Source organism: Schistocerca gregaria, chromosome 6 (genome assembly GCF_023897955.1).
Source record: "Schistocerca gregaria isolate iqSchGreg1 chromosome 6, iqSchGreg1.2, whole genome shotgun sequence".
NCBI lineage: Eukaryota > Metazoa > Arthropoda > Insecta > Orthoptera > Acrididae > Schistocerca > Schistocerca gregaria.
This window is the reverse complement of record NC_064925.1, coordinates 543,047,663-543,070,541: the sequence shown is the minus strand read 5'-3', so window position 1 is coordinate 543,070,541 and position 22,879 is coordinate 543,047,663. Positions and strand designations below refer to the sequence as shown.

Below are 22,879 nucleotides of genomic sequence, written 5' to 3'. Positions count from 1 at the left end.
GATAAACTTACCAAAGTGGAGCAAAAATAATTAAATGATCGTATGGAAACCAACAAGGTATTCTCCAAAGAAACTTCGTTTGAAACATAACATTCAAAAAGCAAAGTCATCAAAGAAAATCATCTTAATGAAAATAACACACCTGGGGAAGACATTTAAAACAGGAAGAATTCGGAGTCAAAATAAAAATGATTAACTGTTTACAAATTAAGAAGAAAAGCAAAAAAGGGGTAATCTTAACCATAGATGAGGCAAAATCTCAAAAGAACAACAGCAAAAAGAAAGAAGACTACCGTCCTAAAGCACAGATGACGTACAATTCTTCACATGGCCCATAGTTAACCGGTTTCAATGAGTAAGGGATGTTTTGAGTTTTGAGGATGAGTCAGTTACTCTGCAACTTAATACGACCCTCATTTTGAAGCAAACTGACATTCATCACCCTCGAAAACCTCAACTACGAAAAAATTGTTGTCTAAAAGAATAACTAAGAAAGATAAATTCCTGGGTGGATCAGAAGTTAATAAAATGCAAAAATATTGCATAACAGCTATTTATGTTTGGAACCAATGTTTCCTGCATCTATTCTAGGTATGAAAACTCAATGTTTAAATTAAAGAACTGATGCGGATTACTGACGAAATAAGGATGTTAGTTCTAACACACTTTAGAATTATTAGTTAGATAGCTTCTCAGTTACACCACAGTCTAACACAAACAGTTGCTGCCCTCGCTGCTGCACAAACTGTTAATATTTGGCCAAAGACATTCAGTATACACAGGGAGGCTGTGACGGGTTGTTCAGCGCTCTCTGTGTTGCCACTCTGTACTATTATACACAGTACTTTGGGAAGTTATTGTGTATGAGGGGCCAAAATGAGGAAATTGCGCCGTAAAGCTGGCGTTCGGAAATCGCCCACGTCGCGTCACTAGTTTGCTGTGTAGTGCGACCTTTGACTTGACCTCCAGATTTACGAAAGTGCTGTTAAGGACTCGATGTCAGCTAAATATTTATGACAAACAAGACTGTAAATAAGATTGTTGTTCGTTTCACTCCCATCAATTCTAACTGTGCTCTTAGGTTCCTTCCTACTCACCTATTCATATTCTCGGAAATCGCAACATATTCGGAAATTAACAGCCAACTATTTGTGACATGCAAGAATATAAATGTCATCGCTACTCATTTCATTTGCAGCAATTACATTAGATTCATTGCCTATCACACATTTTCAAACGGCGAAGTACTCTGAAAAAAAGCGGTCATATATTTGAGACAAGAAAGAATATAAATGTCATTGCTGGTTGTTTCACTCTCAACAGCATCATCTTTTGTTTTTTAGCCCGAATGAAATCACAAAATCGAAGAAACTCATTTCTGATAGAGCACGCTCTCATATGGGATAATATCGGACTTCGCAAAATATAATGCTGTTACATGAATAAGAAAGTCTCAAGTGTGTTAGAAACGCGAAGATGAAATGGAAAAATCATGTACCAAGATGCGAAAATACGTCCTTCGACTCCCTTACAGCACGTCTCTAACCATATGACCACGGCGATCGGTAACAGCTTTGAATATTATTATCTTTCGTCTTCGAATCTCCTAAGGACTATTACAGTTGATGTGTCCGTAACTGACAATTAATTATAACAAATCGTACCTAGAGTGACGTGTTGGTGATAAATCTTCAACGCGCCGTTGCCCTGTAATCTTCAACGTGCCGTTGCTCTGAAATAGCGTACTGTCATAACACGTAAGTTAAAACAAAGAAACGCGATGAATCCTCTCAAAATTAACGAGCGTGGGACGTCACGTAAGCGATTTCCAATTTCAGACGAACACCAGTCGAAAGCGGTTGTTGCTTCCTCATCTTAGTCTTTCATCATTCTGCGGTTGTTTTAAAAGCGAGAAAATCTGTGTGCGAACTTGTAACATACCCAGTCGCCGAATTCTTTTCGAAATCATACCTAAAGTTTGTGCAGTGTATAACTGCAAGCACAAAAACAGTAAAACGACGAATCTATCTCATTTCATGAGCTTACTATTTAAAAATGTTCTGTTGGCAGTTTTGCTCATTTGTGTTATACACCAGCACAGGAATAAGTTTCATATGTTTAACTTTTCGTGAATATGTGAATTTATTATTTTAGGTTAGGTTTCATAATTTCCACACCCACTATAATTTGCCAAGCCCCTTTGTTTTGACTTCCAAATACGTGGCGTAGGTTGTTAAGTTTGCTTCACTCTGCTCACTGTGTTACATCTCTATGATATAACTCTTTGCACATGTCAGTTGGAAAGAAACTAGCGCCCCTAGCGGCGAGAAAGTCAACCATAAGAATAAAGTTTGTTCTTATTAAATTTTCTGCTTAATTAACGGAACAGTTATTGTATTTTTGAGTGAAAAGACACGAATGATCGTGATATAAATGTAAAAACAGTCGAATCTCACTTATTCAGTTATGTAAGATACAACTTATGGATGAAAAAGTATTTTCGAATATGTTCATAAGCGCAGCTTACTCCGCTGAAAGCAAGAGAATGGTACGCACGTATTTCATGCATGAAGAGCATGTATTTCCGTGGTTTCCGTTCTTATTACGATGGGCACTTGCCTTAACATGTAACAATTCTGTATGGAATCGAATGACTCGCTCGTTCTTGCACTTCACCGACTTCCTAATACAAGAATATTTTTGTAAGTTATTACTTTTGCGTAGAAAGCTAAAATATTGAAGAATCTTGCCCTTTGTGGCTCGCATATAATAACAATTGTGGAATTGGTTTCTTCAGTGACAGCAAAGATTTCATTGTCTTCAATGTAAATTACGTTTGTGAGATTTTCCTTCTACATCTACATCTACATCCATACTCCGCAATCCACCTGACGGCGTGTGGCGGAGGGTACCCTGAGTACCTCTATCGGTTCTCCCTCCTATTACAGTCTCGTATTGTTCGTGGAAAGAAGGATCGTCGGTATGCTTCTGTGTGGGCTGTAATCTCTCTGATTTTATCGTCATGGTCTCTTCGCGAGATATACGTACGAGGGAGCAATATACTGCTTGACTCTTCGGTGAAGGTATGTTCTCGAAACTTTAACAAAAGCCCGTACCGAGCTACTGAGCGTCTCTCCTGCAGAGTCTTCCACTGGAGTTTATCTATCATCTCCGTAACGCTTTCGCGATTACTAAATGATCCTGTAATGAAGCGCGCTGCTCTCCGTTGGATCTTCTCTATCTCTTCTATCAACCCTAACTGGTACGGATCCCACACTGCTGAGCAGTATTCAAGCAGTGGGCGAACAAGCGTACTGTAACCTACTTCCTTTGTTTTCGGATTGCATTTCCTTAGGATTCTTCCAATGAATCTCAGATAAAGATTTGGTGGCTTATTTGATTGCTTGAATAATGTAGGCACTGCATTCCGTGCCAGTTTCCTACGTTTCATATTCACCGATTTGACTAGTTCTTCAATAAATATTTATACGTTATAAGAAAATAGCAAATAATCTGTCCTGTAGTGTACCACTTCATAACTTCCAGCGTCCTTAGGAAACTGAAGACAAATGTGGTAGCGTGTTTTTAGTCTGTGCCGATTTTTATGGCACTGCTTAGGCTCACTAATGTAAAAACTATGTTCCAAATCAATATTAAAGATAACATTCGCAGTCATTCGATTCAGAATTGTGGCATTCTGGCAGCTTGGAGCGCTGCTGTCGCATTGTATACCAGAAACGAGAGTGTCGTGGTTGTACGTGTTAGACCGTGGTGACGCTAAATAAGCCATAAGCTTACAGTGTTATCTCTCTTTACCGGTGGTATCCCTGGGGAGCACTAAATAGTAACTCTGGAATACGAAGGAAGAAGCTTTACAGTATCTGTGGCATAGGTTATCATCTCTGGAGTAGGCAGTAACGTGAAAATTCCAGCACGCGAAATTCCGAATAACAAATTAATACAACATGCAAATGTAATCGACGTCGGGTAATTGTTTCATAATGGCGCGGCGGTGAGTCCAAAGTCGAGAAATGTTTCAAGCCAAGTGTATTATAAAACACGCAGATTAACATCGATTTCAAGCAATGGCTAGAAATACCAGGAGCTGTATGCGTTGCACCCGCAATGTATTTCCGTGTGAATTCATCAAAGACGGGCTTTACTTTCTACCTCTGACTACGAGGAAAGAGCCAATGTCCAACGACAAAACGTATTTTTTCTCCATCGATAATGAGTTGGTATACATGAATTATTATTCTGACTTTGGCCCGCTAAATCTCGGAATGCTTTATAGATACTGCATGAAAGTAAATATACTGAGGAAACATTTTTTCCCTGAAGGGATAAAATTGGTGCACTATACAGGCAGGAATCCTAAAAAGCGGACGAATGCTGCTTTCCTTATCGGTTCGTACGCCATCATATACTTGGAAATGACTCCCAAGCAGGCTCACGACATACTAACACAACCGAACACTCCTAGACTACTTGAGTTTCGAGATGCTTCTATGAATGCAACTGCGACCTATACAATCACATTAATGGACTGTTTCGAAGGTTTGTATAGGTACAGTAAGTATCTCAATATTTTGTTTCTGTTTCTGTTATCAATGTCAAGTTGCCGTTCAACTGTAGATTATGAATCTGTTGTGACTATTGAAAATAGCCAGGTTGTGACTAGTACCTAGTTTTCTTTAGTCACAACATATTCATTGGATTGTGATCGTAGCATTTTTGACCAGTTTCCGCTAACGTTATACCGTGTTATTGTACCTTTATTATTGTGGTTCCTATCACCCGTTCATTTTATGTCAGCTAATTTAATTTATTTGTGTTGTAGGTTAAGTACGCCAGTTTCTATATAACAGTTTCACATATTCACTGTCTGTTTATTTAGTGAGTGCCACCGATTGCATATGCACGTGACTGTTTATGTAAGTTTTCGCAGTACGATAGTCAAAATATCTAGCTCGTCTTTTGAAATATTTTATCCACAATTAGTAAATGTTACCAAAAACAACGAAGAAGTTTATATAAGCATAATAACATAAAACCAAAGGCTGTTCAATTCTAGGTTTCTCTGCAGTTTTAGTCTCAACAGAGCGAATGAGGAAACATTGGTAATCTATCGAGGCATTTCTTGCGCCTCTGGCTGTAGCGGAGAATGCGTCGATTCTCTCGGCACGTTATTTGATGCGTTGTGTGTTTCGAGAGACTTCGTAAAAGCTTTCTTGGGATACAATTTAGCGTTAGTCCTAATGGGAAAATGTTGGCAACGATAAACAAGTGCCATAATAGCGGTGTTCGGGATAATATATAACTTAGTATAAAATCGTGGTTGATATACTGTCTCGTTTTGAAAATATACGAACTATTGAGATTTGTTGGGGTATTATTTCGTACAAACTGCAGTAAATTTGATCTGCGTTGAGACATTAATAAGTGGTGAATGGCCTTCGGTTTTATTCATAATATGTACCGATTGTCGAGGTGATGGTTACCTGGGACCTAAACCACAATTTATATTTCTACGAGTGAAATAGGTAACCATTACTTTACAGTCTATCACAGTCTTTTGGCGGTAATTTCAATGAACTGGTTGAGCTGGGACCGAAGAGCAAACTTAATTTTTTATTTATTATGCCGCCGTGTAGCTTCCTTTAAGAACGGGATGATGACGTTTATGTATCGCAGTTCTGTCACAGGTTCCACATCTTACGAAATCAGCAACATGATTTGTAATAGTAGATATACTTCTGGTCTACATTTCAGTATCGTACATATAAATGTATTAATACCATTATCCTGTTATCGGTTTTGAACGTCTGCTAAACTTTGACTCTCTGTCTAATCAAGTTATTGTTTAGTTGCTACACAAATGCAACTGCTATCTCTGTCACTGTAACAAGCAGCATATTCCGAATCTATTTCTGAGAAGTAACATTTTATTATGGTTCTACACGCGTATGTAACCATGATTGAACTTTGTTCCCCTTATAATGTACCAATATCGCTAACATACTTTTTTACATAATGTATTCTGCTTTATTTCATATTGTGTACGCCTATGAGACATCACCTGGACGATTTTGGATACTGGCGTGTCATTGATTTCCTCATTTTAAATTTCATGCTCCCTCGACATCTACCAATATTCGTCCCAAATCGCCCATATTTTTACAATAAATTCGTACTAACGAAACGTAAAATATAAATTGAATTTTTTTAAAGTAGTAAATTTATCCAAAGCAGCGGAGCTAAACGAATGCGGTGCTCTAACAAGCACACATGTATGGCATTCTTAAATTGCTATATAATTCAGTATGTACAGCCATGTGATACAATGAAGCAACACCAATTGTATGCTCCCTCGACATCTACCAATATTCATCCCAAATCGCCCATATTTTTACAATAAATTCGTACTAACGAAACGTAAAATATAAATTGATTTTTTTTAAAGTAGTAAATACGTTTCTACAAAGTAAGACATAAACCTTATGTAAAGGGTGAGCAAAGTATAGCTTGTCTGAAAAATATTTCATGCACAGTAAGCTACAACAAACCAAGCTACGTCATTCGCCCCGTAGAAATAGTTTTCTGGCGACATAGAAGCACTCGCGAGACAGTGGGTATTTATATGTCACATAATTAACTTGTGCTATACAACGAAAGTTACGATTGCAATTTATCCAAAGCAGCGGAGCTAAACGAATGCGGTGCTCTAACAAGCACACATGTATGGCATTCTTAAATTGCTATATAATTCAGTATGTACAGCCATGTGATACAATGAAGCCTCACCAATTGTATACAGACTGCATCAAAATAGCTTATGTGAAGAGTGCGACACATGTCTAACTTAACATGCTTCACATTTTTTACTTCCATTTCAGCATTTGCTATCTAAGACGAAGTATTATCACCACTGCCGATATTTCTTTTATGAACATAATGCTACATGCAACCGCCTTTGAAACTAAATTTGAGACAGTCGGCGAGCGCATGTTTCGTTTAGTTGGTGGCCAAATATGAAATAGCAACAATCACATTTACATAAAACAAATTGTAAGGCTAAGCCGGCCGCGGTGGTCTCGCGGTTCTAGGCGCGCAGTCCGGAACCGTGCGACTGCTACGGTCGCAGGTTCGAATCCTGCCTCGGGCGTGGATGTGTGTGATGTCCTTAGGTTAGTTAGGTTTAAGTAGTTCTAAGTTCTAGGGGACTAATGACCACAGCAGTTGAGTCCCATAGTGCTCAGAGCCATTTGAACCATTTTTTTGTAAGGCTAAATTTGTGTTAATTATTAGCGTTTTTTGTACTTGGTGAGTTAAATAATCTGTGAAAGAAGCGAGGAAAATTATTTGCCATGCATGTATTTTTATATTATTTTTCAAGTTCGTAAATGATGACTGTATCTCTGAATGTCCTGTGCTTAGTAGTATTTCATAGGTTGCCTAACTCGAAATTTTTACAATGTGCAATGTGGACACTGGCTGTATTATTTACGATGCAAGATAATAGATTAACATATCTTCCTTGTATCGAACTGTCCCATGAATTTACGCAGTTAAAATTTTTAGGTGGGCTGCAAAATTTGTTCTAACTAAATAGCTACCTCGGTAGTTGATGAACTGTGTAAAACTATTTGTGGACTTTCGGTGCGTGATACTATATTTTATAGTTTTTGTGTGGCTATTTTTTCTCGGATTTTGATCTTCGCTACGTACGTACAAGCATCAAAAAACGTCATCTGTCATTTTATATTGTTTATTATTGTTCGAATAAATAAAGGACAGATGCAAGGAATCGCGAAAAGAAATAAAAATGGTGCTTTGTGTATTACTTAAGGCAAGCGAATGCTAACGAGGCTCAAAAAGAAATGACCAATACTTACACAAAAGATCTTACATTGCAGAGCCGTTACATGAGTACTGTTTGAAATGATGGCCACGGCATGTGCGACAAAAATCGACTCTTCACAGAAATGAACTTTCAATACGAACCATCAAGGGTGTGTCCTTTTCTGTACCGCCAAGAATATCGGAGGTTGATTAAGTTTGAACTCAGTTGTTCATAAATTAGGATTACCAGATATATCCATAGAACTCAGACTCATGAGTACAGGTCTGGTGATCTAACTGGTTGCTTTAAAACAAAGAAATCGTTCAGATGACGAAACACAAGAAACGAGGAGTATCATACCAGACGTTTGAATGAAGAGCCACACTGTTGCTTCTTTTTTCTTCATTTGTACTTGATGTCCCCGTAATCCGGCGATTGACAGCTCTCAAGCTTGTCCTCGCAAACCTAACTACTCGACGCGGTGACTGATGGGAGCGACCGTAAAGGCATTTATCATTTACTGCCGCTCCTTTAAGCCACATCGACGAGTGTCAACATAGTTTAAGAGGACACCATTGGTAAAGATATTTTAGACAGGCAATAAATAGTTAGCTTCATTTCATTCTTTTGTGAACGATACTTCCAGAAGGAATAAAGAAATTTGGTTCCTGGCGCCTTGCGTAAAGAAGAGCATGGTGTCATGCCAACTTTTCTTCGTCTGTGGCTCACCTTCTTGTTCAGTTTGATTCAAGGTTTGGTCTCTTACCGCAGATTCGCCATTGCGAGAGCTGCCAGTAAACCCCCGATAATCTCATCTATAAAATAGCTTCAAATATGTGACTACTTTACAAATGAGTTACTGTATTAAATATTTGACATTCAGCATACAAGCGAGAAAAAAATTCAGAAAAAGCTTGAAGTAATGCTTAACAGTTGTTGGAAGTCGGTGAGTGCTCTCATTATGAAGCGCAGGACGAATATATTTCAGTAATATGCACTTCATTTTAAGCAAAAGCAAATTTTTCACTCATCTCAGTATTTATGAGGCCATATCTCCTGAACTATGTGTCGTACAGTGGTATAACTTTTCAGGTACAGTTAATGGTATATACGAATCTTGTGTGCAAACTGCGCTGCGAGTAGAGCTGGTAGCAAGGAAATAATAAATTAATGACTGATGCTGAAGTTTTATTGCATGAACAGTGTAAATGAAGTAAACAACAAATTGTTATCCTTTCTTCATTTTATGGGGGGTGACAGCGATAACACGTTTAGTTAAGCTTTGAAAATGTATGTAAAGTTTGTTGGAAATCGCTTCGTGCTCGCGTTCTGGATGAATGAAGAAGGGGTAGTTGCGCGCCGTCAGTTGTGCTGCCTCGATACAAACACACCGTTTCCAACTGTGTTTAACTTTTAACGTAAGATTATATCTCTTAGCAAGTAGATTGTCACAGCATCTTGAATTTTTAAATTCAATCCGTAACTACGCGAAATATTGAAAACCAAATTTTTATTGCCCCTGGAAGCCGTTAGAGAGGCAGCGTGCAACTTGACTCCGGTTGCGACGTGGTTGCTTAGTAATATATGTGCTGTCTAAAGATCCAACTAATACTAGAGGTCATAAAGGTTTAATCATAACCTCGTAAACATCAAGGTACAACCGTGGTCCAGCATATACATTCATGACACTCTTTGCTGTGAAAATTGTGGTAGTGGTAGTTGGTGCAACACTAGTAGCCCAAGCGGCGAGAACGTAGCCCTAAGTTAAATTTTGTTTTTAATCATTTTTCTAGTTAATTATCGAAATAATTGTTAAATTTTTGCGTTCCAAGCAATATTAAATTGTCAAGACATGAATGACCATGAAATACACATACAAACAGCCGAATCTCCTTGATTCAGTGACAAGCTTCAGTTTAATGGTAAAGTAACTTCGAATATGTACCGGGTGATCAAAAAGTCAGTATAAATTTGAAAACTTAATAAACCACGGACTAATGTAAATAGAGAGGTAAAAATTGACACACATGATGGAATGATATGAACAAAGTTCACAAAATGTCCGACAGATCTCATTGCGCGCGTCGTTTGGTGATGATCGTGTGTTCAGCCGCCACTTTCGTCATGCTTGGCCTCCCAGGTCCCCAGACGTCAGTCCGTGCGGTTATTGGCTTTGGGGTTACCTGAAGTCGCACGTGTATCGTGATCGCCCGACAACTCTTAGGATGCTGAAAGACAACATCCCACGCCAATGCCTCACCATAACTCCAGACATGCTTTATAGTGCTGTTAACAACATTATTCCTCCACTACGGCTATTTTTGAGGAATGATGGTGGACATATTGAGCATTTCCTCTAAAGAACATCATTTTTGCTTTGTCTTACTTTGTTATGCTAATTATTGATATTCTGATCTGATGAAGCGCCATCTGTCGGAGAAATTTTTTGAACTTTTGTATTTTTTTTGGTTCTAATAAAACCCCATGTAATTCCAAACATGTGTGTCAATTTGTATCTCCCTATCTACATTATTCTTTGATTTATTCAGTTTTCAAATTTATACTGACTTTTTGAGCTTACGCGACGAAAACAAGAGATTATAATCACATATTATATGCATGAGAAGAATATATTTCTTTTGTGGTCTGCTCTTATTATAACAGGCATTTTCCTTGACAAGTGACAACCTTTTAGGGAGCCTAATATCTCGCACAGTCTTACACTTCACCCGTCTTTCTAATACGAGGGCCGTTCAATAAGTAAGGCCCCATTCTTTTTCTTGCAACATATCTGTTGCCAAGAGTCAAAATTTGGTGACAATATACATTAACAAATCTTGTGCATTGTTCTATTTTTTTACGTAGTCTGCATCACATTCTGTGGCTGTAAGTCAACGTTGTAGAAGAGCATGTATTCTCTGCTGGTAAAAGATGTTGTCCTGTAGGCGTAGCCATGTTTTCACTACATGACGGACACTCTCGCCATCTTCAATGTGTGTTACATGTAGAGAATCTTTAAGCGGCCCAAAGGGATGAAAGTCCGAGGGTGTCAGGTCTGGACTGTGGGGTGGATGAGGGAATGATGTCCAACTCAATATGGAGATGTGTTCCCAGGTTCTCAGCTTTGTGTGTGGGCGTGCATTATTGTGTTGGAACAGGATTTCTGATGGACTCTTGTCCGATCAAACACGTAGGGAACGGTTCTTGCGTTTATTCAGAGTCTTCATATATGCCTCTGAATTGACCTCCTTGGTATCACATCCATGAGAATGACGCTATCACTATCCCAGAAGACTGTCACCGTGACTTTTCCGGCAGGGGGGCTTGTCATTAATTGCTTCTTTTGTGGTGAACGAGGATTATGCCACTCCATGGACTGCCTTTTTGTTTATTGCGCAAAGCTGTGCACAGAGCTTTCATCCCCTGCAACAATCATGACAGAAATGGCTCTCCACTGGTCTCAAAACGCTCCAACAATTCAGATTAAATGGCCTTCTTTGGATCTTGTGGTCCGCTGTGAGCATTCGTGGAACCCATCGTGAACATCTCTTTGAATATCCGAGAGTCTCGATCATTGCAGACGCACTTCCAATGTTGACCGACAACTGTAGAGCCAATTGCGAGTTTTGATACGCCGGTCAGCTCGAATAATGACATCCTCAAGATTCAACATGTCTGGAGCAGAAACTGTGACAGTGTGGCTGGTCATGGAGCTCCGTTTCTGCATTTTCTAAGGCTGTAACTTTCTTTACCCATCGCCCAGCTCTACCCCTATCAACTGCAGCATCGCCATACACTGTACACAAACGTTTATGGACGTCTACCACGGTTTCTTTTTCTGCACAGAATTCAATAACAACACGCTGCTTGTAATGTGAACCTATGTAGACGCCATTTTTACGCTATACTACGGCTCTGCCATCTGCCAGAACAGTTCGAAACTTCACCGGCGCACAGAACGAACATCCAGTGTGAAGGATCAGCAAGGACGTTAGTCTACCTGTATTAGTAGATTTTAAAAAATGTGGTGCATTTCTTATTGAACGACCACCGTACATAAATATTTTTGTAAATTTAATTACTTTTATATCAAAAGCGATTGTGTTTGAAGATTCTTGCCCTCTGTGGCTCAGGTGTAGCAACGATTGTGGAATTGGTTCGGGAAACAGTTTTATTGCTTTTGTTCTTTTATTATCAAGTCTGTGTGGTTTTTTTCTTCAGCTACAGTTGTGTTAGCTTGTCTGCTACGTTATATAATGTAGATATTGCTTTCCATACGCGTTACGTATGTTCCATATTCACTGTTTTGAGTAGAAGTATAAAGTACACTTGGCCACTATTTCTATGTTTCGATACGTTGTATCGATACGTGGAACTGTTTCAGTGTTTCGAAACGGCTATGTTTCACTGTTTCGAGACAGTGGTGTTTCATTCCGCTCTGTGTCGGATAACGGGACTAGATTCGATCTCGAGCCAGGCACAGAAACTGTATCGTTGTTTCAAAATAACGCTGTTTTAGTCCACTTGTGCTTGGAACGGACTAAATGTATCGAAACAGTGATGTTTCATTTCGTTTTGTCTTGGACGAGATTCGGGCACCGCATAGATACTGAAATACGTTTAATGCACTTTCAAAAATGTCGAAATCTTTTTGACACACAACAGCATGAAGTTTAAGATTTCGGAATATAGAGCTTCGTTTCTAATTGAATACTCTATTCCCAAATGGCGTAATATATGGCATATTGAATGCTCTATTCCCAAATGGCGTAATATAATATAACACCAACACACAATAAAGTAAATCACACTATCCGCATTCAAAATAATAAAAGTGTGAAAAACATTCAGTTAAATCAAACATCTCCTATAACATACGCTTCTCTATTCATGTACAGTAATCATGTTAAAAAACGCAAGTTAAGCTACAACATTTTGAATACAAAAAGGCGTAGAGTTTCAGTTTTTAGAGATATACGTAAATTGAATATACTTTCAAGCAATGTGAATGACGGATCATTGATGTTGTAATGGTGAATGGGAAGGCCTGGGAAGCATTGTGGATTTATAGTAATGGTTCGAAACACCTTGAGGGACAAAAATATTTTTCTCTTGTATTTTGTTATTTATCCGAATTATGTGGCTTTATTTGTGAGTCTATAGTCCATGTGCCTATTTTCCACGTTGATTTATTTTGTGTGCATGGAAATTAGCGGGACGGGTATATCTATACTTACGAAGTGTGGGAATCGCAGTAGCGTATCCGTTGTTTCTGCGGTATGCTCCCGCCTCCAGTTCCGTTCGTGTTAGTTATCCTGTCTTCAGCTATTGGCGTTACGAAGCCCTGTGTGGGATTATTTTGTGAGGATAAATCCTGAGAAAATTAAGAGTAACTTGTGCTCGGCAGTGTTGTCATTTAAAAGTAGTTCAACTTTTTGCTTAAACAGACACTTGCAACATAAGCATCCAACACTTAATTTAAGTGAAACTCGTTCTAAATCAGTTTTTATGAATCAGGGCAGTGACGAAGCCAGTTCAGTTTCCACAGCAACTGTTCAGGAATCTGTCATTTCAGTGGCTGTGCGTCAAGATGAACAATCTGTGTAAGAAATACCCAGCACTTACACCGGTTCGATTCTGGGTAGGTGTGGTAGACAAACAAAGATTACTGGATTTGCATCAAGACCAGTGCTTTCATCCAAACGAGCCAAAATAGACGAACAGATTTTAATACTTTTCGTTAAAGAATACTTTCCATTTAATGTAGTTGAGAGTGTAGAGTTTAGAAAAATGACTTATTCATTAAATGAAAATTCTGTACCTCCCAGAAGAAAAACACTCTCCCACAGTTTACTCTCTTAAGTGTTCGACAGCATACAAGTGCGAGTAAGACATGCAGTGCAAGCTGCATCCTAAGTCTGCATTACCTCTGATGGATGGACATCTGTGAATAATGAGAATTATATTGCAGTAACTGCTCGCTTCATTGATGAAAACTGCAATCTGAAGTCATATTTGTTATCTAATTTTAAATTCCATGACAAGCATACAGCAGAAAACATTTCCAGTGAATTACGATATGTGACTTTAACTTGGGGTATTACCAATAAAATTGTAGCTTGCACTACAGATAATGCACCTAATATGGTGAAGGCAGTGATGATGTGCAAATGGTGGCATGCTCTTGTTTTGCACATACACTGAATTTAAATGTGCAAGCAAGCCTTGAACCATTTACAGACACAAGGGAAAAAGTTAAGTCAATAGCGGAATTTTTCAAAAGAAGTCCTCAAGCACTTGAAAAGTTACACAATATTCAGAAGCAAATGGGCTTCCGTATTTTAACACTGAAACAAGATTGCTCTACGAGATGGAGTTCTGCGTATGCAATGCTTGACAAGCTGTTGAAAATCAAAGAGCCTTTGTAAAGCACCCTTGCCATCCTCAGAGTGGATTCACAAACAAAACTGTCCAATGAAGACTGGTCAGTTATTGAAAAATCTTGTGACATACTATCTAATTTCAGAAAATTATGCAGAATTTCTGCAAGTCACAACAGAAATTAACAGTGAAAGAAATGTAACCTTGTCAATTGTCTTATTATGAGAGATTTACAAATCCACAGCCTGAGACTGAAAAACTCAGATCACAGCAATGAAGCCACTAATACAGTAATTGCTAAACTTGAGGACGGAATCTGTGCCCGCCTCGTTCAAAAGTTTGCAGATAAAGCAGTTGCTTGTGAAGCAACTTTATTGGATCCTCGCTTCAGGGAGCATGGATTCCCAAAAGCTGGGCATCGATTAAATGAAAAAAAGACGCCATAATTAACAAATGTTGTGCAATACGATAGAAACCCAGTCGGTGTTCTACAGAAAATCCACCACCAGCCAAACCAGTCGTGTTGAGCACATTCACCCCCAGCAGTGGCAACACCTGGCAGGATTTTCACCAAGCTGTAGGTGGCTTGATATAAAGTGTAGACAATCCACGTGCTGCAAGTATAGTTGAGTTTGATGAATAGATGAAGATGCCACTGATACACAAATTACAAGATCCGTTGCTGTGGTGGAAAGAAAATCGTGTCTTGTTTCCTACACTGCTTGAAATAATGAAACGACGTCTTTGTATTGTGGCCACGTCTGTTCCATGTGAGCGCATATTTTCAAAGAAGGAGCAAACAACAACAGACAGACGTCATGTCTTTCAAGCGAAAAAGTATAAAAAATGATATTTCAGACTGCAACTTAGAATAGGTACAGCAGATCTACTCAGAAGTGAAACAGTAAAATTTCAATTGATTTTGTTCTTCTCTGGACAGTGTGCATTGAATTAATTTTTGATTGTATTTTGTTTAGTCCACTAAATCGTGCATGTAACCATCTTACAAGAATATTTTTATCAAATTTGTTATACGCAGAAGACACGTTTTTGCTCAGCATTCAGAGAGTTTAATTTTTAAGTATGTTATTTATTCATTTATGTGTTTGAGAATAATTATCTAATTTGTGTATGTATGTGTTTGTATTTTTATTTTTGTAAATGTGCTATATTCGGTTATTACGCTATAGGCATCTTGATGCTTCTATATTATAAATAAATCTGAGGCAAATCAACAATGATTCTTCGATAATTTTGTTTTTGGCGTTCAGATAGTGTGATAAAAATTGCATTTCAACAGCAACGTAATTTCATCTCTGATTTCCTGGGGTAGTTTATAATAAAATTGTAATACATCAGCTTGCTGTGAATACATAAGGGAACTCCATGTACCTGTACCTTAAACAAACTTCTTTAGCAAGAACTATAACTGGTGTAGAGGCAGATCTGCCATGATATAGGTATCACAAATGCATTTCACTGTATGAATTGTTTTAAATTTTAGTCTGGATTTTATACTTCAAAGAAATATACTTATCTCTGCATTTCAGTTACCTTGAAATGGTTTCCAGTTCTATCAAGTGCAAGTGTACTTATTATGAGATGTATCCAGCTAACTTGTGAATGTTTGATGAGAAACTGCCATACTTGACCATTGTGCTATATCCTCCAGTCTGTTATGGTAATTTTTTGATCTGTACGCATCAGTCACTTTGCATCCTGCTCTGTGTGACAAACAATGAAAAATTTAACTGTGAGTAGTAAAAGTGTGAGTGGCACACTCATAAATGTTAATTCAGTGCCTCGCTTCCCAGAATGTTATCTCAATATATTATATCTCATGATAAGCCTTTTCAAGAGCACATACAGATTATCATTCATAAAACGTATCAAAATTATGCTCTAGAATACAGGGAAACGAGTTTGGCAAAATCTGTTATGTCAAACATATTTCGTCTGATCTCGGCCAATTGGAAAGTATGAAAGTCACATGACACGAAAGCAGCGCATTTGCTACAGGAAACTGCAAAGAGGTCTAAGTAAAAGTTTCATACTTTCTGCGATATGATTGGCGCTCTCGCACCTTATTTGTGTTTTTATGACAATGTTTATACAGTAGACACTCAAGATGATATAATGTGAAGGCCTATACTATTACAAAACACAAACTGTTTCACTGTTTCGAAACATTACATTGTACTGTTTCATTTGTTTCGAAACGGTTATGTGTTTCAGTTTGCACATCTCTAGTGGAAAGAAGAAAACTTCACGTTTTTGAGTAGATATACGAAGCCTCGCTGCCAAACGTCAGGTCTGTTGCAGTTTACTAGCAATTTTGTTGTTGCTAAAGAAAGCGACATTCTCCAGTAAATATTTGTAGGTTACAAGAAAATCGTAAATAAACTGTTTTGTAATGTAACGGTTGATACCTCTTAGGGTCGTTAGGAAACCTACGAAAATGCAAATGTGGTGTCTTCTTCTTCTTGTTGCTGCACCTTGTTGCGCTATAGACGCTCCCGTTTGTAGAAATCTTCCTCGACATCAATATCAACAATTAAGATTGGCTTTCGCATTCACAAGATCTCGCCGAACCCAACAGTATAACTTCCTGGAAGATTGCCGCGCTGCAATCGTAGTGCGTAGCAAAAAAGGAAACGGTGCGTCATGACTGTTACGTGGCGACTGTGATACAGTCGTGAAAACTGGTGGTTGTCTTGGTCCTTCTCAGCATATTCATCCTTAAGTGTGACACTTTTTCCCGACAACCTATATTAGTAAACGACTAATCCTGTTCATGATTCAAGGTGCACAATTCCAGTTGCAGGATGCCTATCTAATGACTTCCAGACGCAAAAAAATTTTGATGTTCAGTGTTTCATATGCTTATTTACCTGACTTAAAAATCTTAATTGTTGTGATAATGTACTCATTAGAATGTATAATTTTATTTTAGTGGTTTAAGACATTAAAACAAGTATTACAGTCAGAAACTGGGTACATGTCATGAGGCAGCGTAACTCACCCTGCCCAAATACCCAGACGTAACGGTCTTTTCGTAAACGAAAAAGAAACCGTAAATCTTAAACCGTAAAATTGCACAGAACGTATTAACTTTTGATTAATCTTGAATGTGCCACACGATAGCGTGGAGAGTCTTTGTCTCCCAGATTCGCACACTGTGCCTATTCACAGAGGCATTAAAAAAAAGTATTGCTTCATCACGGAGATATTTTTCTCACAAAGTCCATTGTCTTCCATAAGATGTGCAGAAAATTCAAAGACTTTCACTATGACATTGGAAGTCAGGGCTTGTAGCAATTGCAAACGGTAAGGCTTGACCCTCAGTCGTTTCCGTAAGATCTTTCAAACGGTCGGTTATGGTACTTAACAGCTCTGTGGGCTACATGCGAAACCAGCGCCACCTAGGAACAAGGCTTCTACACTGTCTTTGGAATCCCTTGTGGCGTAAGCGCTGCGGAACGGAACAAACAGTGAGAGGTAAGCACTGTCCATCGTTGTTTCACTGCCGTGGTATGAAGATTGTAAACCTGAATACGGAGAAGAAATTTTAATTGTTTCTGTCAATACTCTTTAACATTTAACTATGCTACGTAGATAATGTATGCCTGCTTGTAGAGGCAATTATGATACTCAAGAAAGAGTCAGTATATTGCATTTTCCAAGTTATAAAAATGCAAGGAGACAATGGATAAGAGCAGCTCATCGAAATAATTTTACGCCTACAGATGACTCTGTGGTAAGTAGCAGCTTTAGTAAATGAATCCATTAAATATTTTTATTTAGTTTAGGCGTTAATTTTAATTTATAAACATATCCTATATACGGATATTTTTTTGTCACAGTAATGTAGTAATCTGTTATTTTTAACAGGATTGTGAGCGACACTTTCAAGCAAACAATATAGAAAGAAGTTCATCAGCATATTATGCTAAGACTGGAAAAATTAATTACAGCACCTCTTGACCGTCCACACCTAAGGAAAGATTAGTTGGGCGTTTATTGATTTGTGGTATGATGTATAATTAATTAATGAATCTGTCACCCTTATGACTTATAAGGTAAAATAATGGCAGTAAATATATTTGTTATAGGTGCCGTACCATCACTAATACCTGGGTGTCCTAAATAATTATCTGCGCCTTCAACATCAAGAGAACTTTCGGAGGAACGAAGACAGCATTTGGAAAAAGCTTACACCAATTCTGTTCTTACGGAAAGTTTGACTAGTAATGAAGAACATCTTAAATCACTATCATTCTCTCCCCTGAACAAATTATATGATAAAATTAATATTTATGATCTGAGTGAGTGTATCTGTGTTACAAAAAAGACTAGTGTATATTTCCTTTAATTAGTGAAGTACCATTTCTGGAAGTTATGCATCCTGTCACAATTAGTGCAAACTTAAGCCTCACTGTCCGTGTAAACGACCTGCACATTGGACAAATGGTGCACTTCTAGTTTCCAGTAACTGCAAGTAATACAACACAGTTAACTAAATGCTTAATATTGTGAACTTAAAATTTAGCAACAGAGAAGACCAGAATACTACTGCGAGTATGAGTTTGTATTTACTATGTCGAATAATTTATCCGAAATAACAGGTTTCACTGCTAAAATCTAAAAAGAATAGGGCAAGATGTTAATGGGATATTTAAATGTTATGGTCATTAGTTCATTCCATTTCTCCTTACTGTTGTAAGTTTTTAAGAAGCAGTGGAAAACTAATCAAGCCTAGCGCTGCTACTGTGACTACAACAGTAGTGAACGTGCATCTATACAGCATATGTATTCATGGTGCATAGTTTGGATACGTACTACACTGATGTACTCATACTCTGCCTGACAAAGTCATTTGGGCGCCTGTTCTTTTCACCTTCATTAAAAATATTGTACTGAAATCTGAGAGTATAGTGTTTGAAGTTATTGGTGCTGTATCTGATCATAATGTCACCAATAAGAAACCTGTATCATTCTTTAGTGAACGACCAGAACTTAAAATTAAGTACCCAAACTCGTCTTCAGGTGCTGGATATAGATCTTTGTATTTTCTGTTTTATAGTGTGCACCTATTGAAATATATGCATAACAATAGGATAAATCCAGATTTTGGCAATGAAGTTGAGGGTGATTTTGTATCTTTCCGTTGTCTGAAATGTCTTCATTCGCTTGAAAGCCAAATTTAGTGAAATTTTCCAACAAACTATGTCTCAAATCATTGTATCCATCAACCATAAAAAGGCAGAAGGTAAAACTTGCGCATCATATTTTGACTGTGCAACCGCTATTGCTCTTAAAGAAATAGTTTCTAGATGCAATACCGAATACTTAAATGATACGGCAAATTTCTTTGAGATAATTTGCAAATTGTGGAATCCAGTTCATGATCAAACGTTGTTAAAAGGTCAAAGGTTATTAAATTGGTTTCAAGAGCCAATAACCAGTAATTCTAAACATTTGCTAGAGTTAGTATGGCAGTTTGTAAATAGGTTAATGATTGATATTTTGAGGGTAGGCCTATAATTAGTCTTAACAAACAAACTAATTTACCTCTTAGACATATCACTCTTGCCTACGTGGATCTCGCTGGATACTGACTCAGTGAGAAAGAGAGACAATACTTCGTAAAAGACAAGGTTCAAACTGACGACCTGGAAAGCAGGTCTGGGAAGTACCGCCAGCTGAGTGGTGATAATTACCATGTCTCCATCACACAGATTTTTGAGTCAAAGTAAATTAAGGGTATGAAGCTGTATGTCATTAATATTGAAATCACAAAAAAATGAGCGATTTTGTAGTTTCCAAGGATGATATTTTGTCTAATGAGTCATATATAAATGACCTTTCACAAGTCACATTTAATGAAGAGTTAAATTTAGTTGGAGATGATGCTGACATACAGGAAATAGATGAGGACCTGTGGCCTGTACTTCATTGCATAAATGGCTGCTACTTATGTCGTATCTCTAAGAAAAATAAATGTAATTGTTTTAAAATATATTAACAGCAGTTGATGAGGATGTGAAAGAGGACCAAAATCATTTAACAGCTATTACCACTAGAGGTGGACTGTGTTGTCCTAGGGAGGATGTTGTAACATGTGTAGCATATGCATATGTTAGTGCACAGAAATTGCTTACTCAAAAAGAAGAGTTATTTATTTGGGAACATGTCAAAGAAATGTATTGTTTTGCGTATGTCATAGCCACTTGCCTGATGGTATATTTGTTGGGTTTGGTTGTACTGAAAATCACGCTCTACATGAAATCATTGACTGTATACTTGGTCCTGCAGTCAATACTCTTTTGAATAATTATACCAAAAGGGTCAGTGACATTTCTAATACTAATAGTGTTAGAACACTCAAGAGAAAGAGTGCTTCTGTGAAGATTTTTGTACTTTTAAGCACAAATCAGAAATCAATAATAAAGTAAATATAAATAGTAATTCACTCTTTATCGAATTTCCAAACCTTTCCTTGATTCCTCGAAACAGGTATTTGTACAGATAATTCAAACTTTCACTTAACTTGAAATTTCTTTTCAATGTGATTTTACGAAAAGAGGCAGCGTATCATAAAAATAACAGAACAAAGTTCATTATTTAAAGTCTCAGAATTTCCCTTTTATTTTAGATAAGAAATTGATGATCGTGAAGTTCGGTGCAGGCTAGCAGCTAAAAGCGTCTCGCATAGTAATAGTAGTAGTATTATGACCCCTACCGATGACGTCATGCACGGAGTTTTGAGGTTTTATTTCTAGGTGGCACTGGCGAAACTCGCCCGCATGCGGTCAACAATTCGTTCGCTCTAAGCAGACCGACCCGTTGATTTCTCCCTGCAGAGGTATCCTAAAGCTTCAACTGCGCATACCATTGCCGAATAAACTTGACAGTTGGTGAATCTCGGTTGAAATTGTGTGAAGGAATTTCAAGCACAAGATACGCTTTCTCGGTACCTGTTGTGATCTTGCCTAACTGCTTACTGCTGCGCTCTCATGGCGCATATCTAAGGTGCGGCTGCAACAATACAAAGCTTTTTCAGTTTTTTACATGAATCTTGAGTTTTGTGACAATATGTCTATCAAGGGGGGCAGGACGTCAGACGCCCGACTCGGAGCAGGAGAGGTACCAAAGAACATTTTATTTTCTACTGTCTATACTTTTACAAATAAATTCATAACATTTTGTCAGCATGACCAGGAAGGATTCGAGATTCACACTCATAGCAGTGGAAGTTCAAAAACATAACAAAATAATTTTTTTACATGTGAAATTTCATCTTTTTTCCCTTACTATTGGCTGCGTTTGTTGCTATAGGTACATTTTTCTTCACAAGTAAGAGAGATTCTTTGATGTATTTTGTGCAGCATACAAACCGTACTTACAGGTGTATGAAACTCCAGAATTTTCCAAATCTATTAAATTGTGGTAAAAATTGAGATAATTAACTACAAAATTTGATTTTTTTCCAAACATAAAGTTTAAAACTTAACAGCTCACTCATTTTTCACAAATTAAGTAGATTCTAGAGTTTCAGACACCTGTAAGTATGGTTTGTATGTTGTGCAAAATTCATCGAACAGTCTCTCTTACTTATGAAGAAAAGTGTACCTATAGCAACAAATGCAGCCAATAGTAAGTGAAAAAATGATGAAATTTCACATGTAAAAAAATTACTTTGTTCTGTTTCTGAACTTCCGCTGCTACGAGTGTGAGTCCTGAAACGTTCCTGGTCATGCTGACAAAGTTTTATGAATTTACGTGTAAAAGTATAGACAGTGGAAAATATAATGTCCTGTGACGCCTCTCCTGCTCCAAGTCGGCTCGTTTGACGTCCTATCCCCTTAATGTAGCTTCAGTGAATTTATGAACTCGCTCCAGACGTTTATAATAATCTCCTATTTAACACGTTAGCTCATTTGTAAAGTAATCACAAGTTTGATGCGTATTATTCATCGGAGTTCGAATACTGAAAGAATGGGGAATTTACTGGTGTATAAGAATAGGTGGAGAACTTGGTGGTAGCAGCTTGTATTATGATTGTTCAGGAAACGTACCAATACGAGAATCATCTAGAAATACGCGACACGCATGGTTTCTCCATCTGAGTGAAGAGAAAGTAGTCACTGGGTACAACATCGGGAGAACACGAAGAGGGTGGGTGAGACCGAATTTGACACCCCAAAGAAACAACATGTGTGACTGTCTGCTGTGCTGAATGAACTGGAATGTTCTGGTGGAGCAAAAATAGCTGCTTGAACAATTTCCTATGACACTTCGCCTTGATAGCTTCCCGTAAGCTCGTCAGGAGAGTTCAGTAGCACGCTCCAGGGATGGGAGTGTAGCCTGTTGTATGACGCCACAGCAATCCCAAAAACCCACAGCACCGTTTTCGGCGGTGATGAATCCAAAAGTTCTCACTGCTTGCTTTTCTCTTTTACATCGTGGGCATAGTGATACACCCAACACTCGCCCATGGTGATTGGGCAAGTAAAGACCTGATTTAGTTTGGACTGACACAGCTGCAACATATCCGGTGCTGCCTAGGATCGGCGGAGGCTTTGAAGCGTTGTTGGTAGCCGCGGAACACCGTGATAGCTATCTATGTCGTGCAACATCCTGAACGAAGATCCG

At 38.0% G+C, this 22,879-nt stretch overlaps 1 protein-coding gene across 3 annotated transcripts in view; it reads left to right on the top strand.

Moving 5' to 3' along the window:
• Positions 1-3,883: 3,883 nt before the first annotated feature.
• LOC126278606 (dual specificity protein phosphatase CDC14C-like) overlaps positions 3,884-22,879 on the top strand; it is a 67,023-nt gene continuing 48,027 nt past the window's right edge. Inside the window, exons 1-2 of one of the 3 annotated variants that reach the window (XM_049978845.1) lie at positions 3,911-4,234; positions 4,342-4,567. In XM_049978845.1, coding sequence (XP_049834802.1) covers positions 4,231-4,234; positions 4,342-4,567 — 230 coding nt within the window. In that variant the 5' untranslated portion in view covers positions 3,911-4,230. Of the gene's footprint in view, positions 4,568-22,879 lie in introns of all 3 variants that reach the window. The other 2 variants (XM_049978846.1, XM_049978844.1) reach the window with 2 other exon arrangements.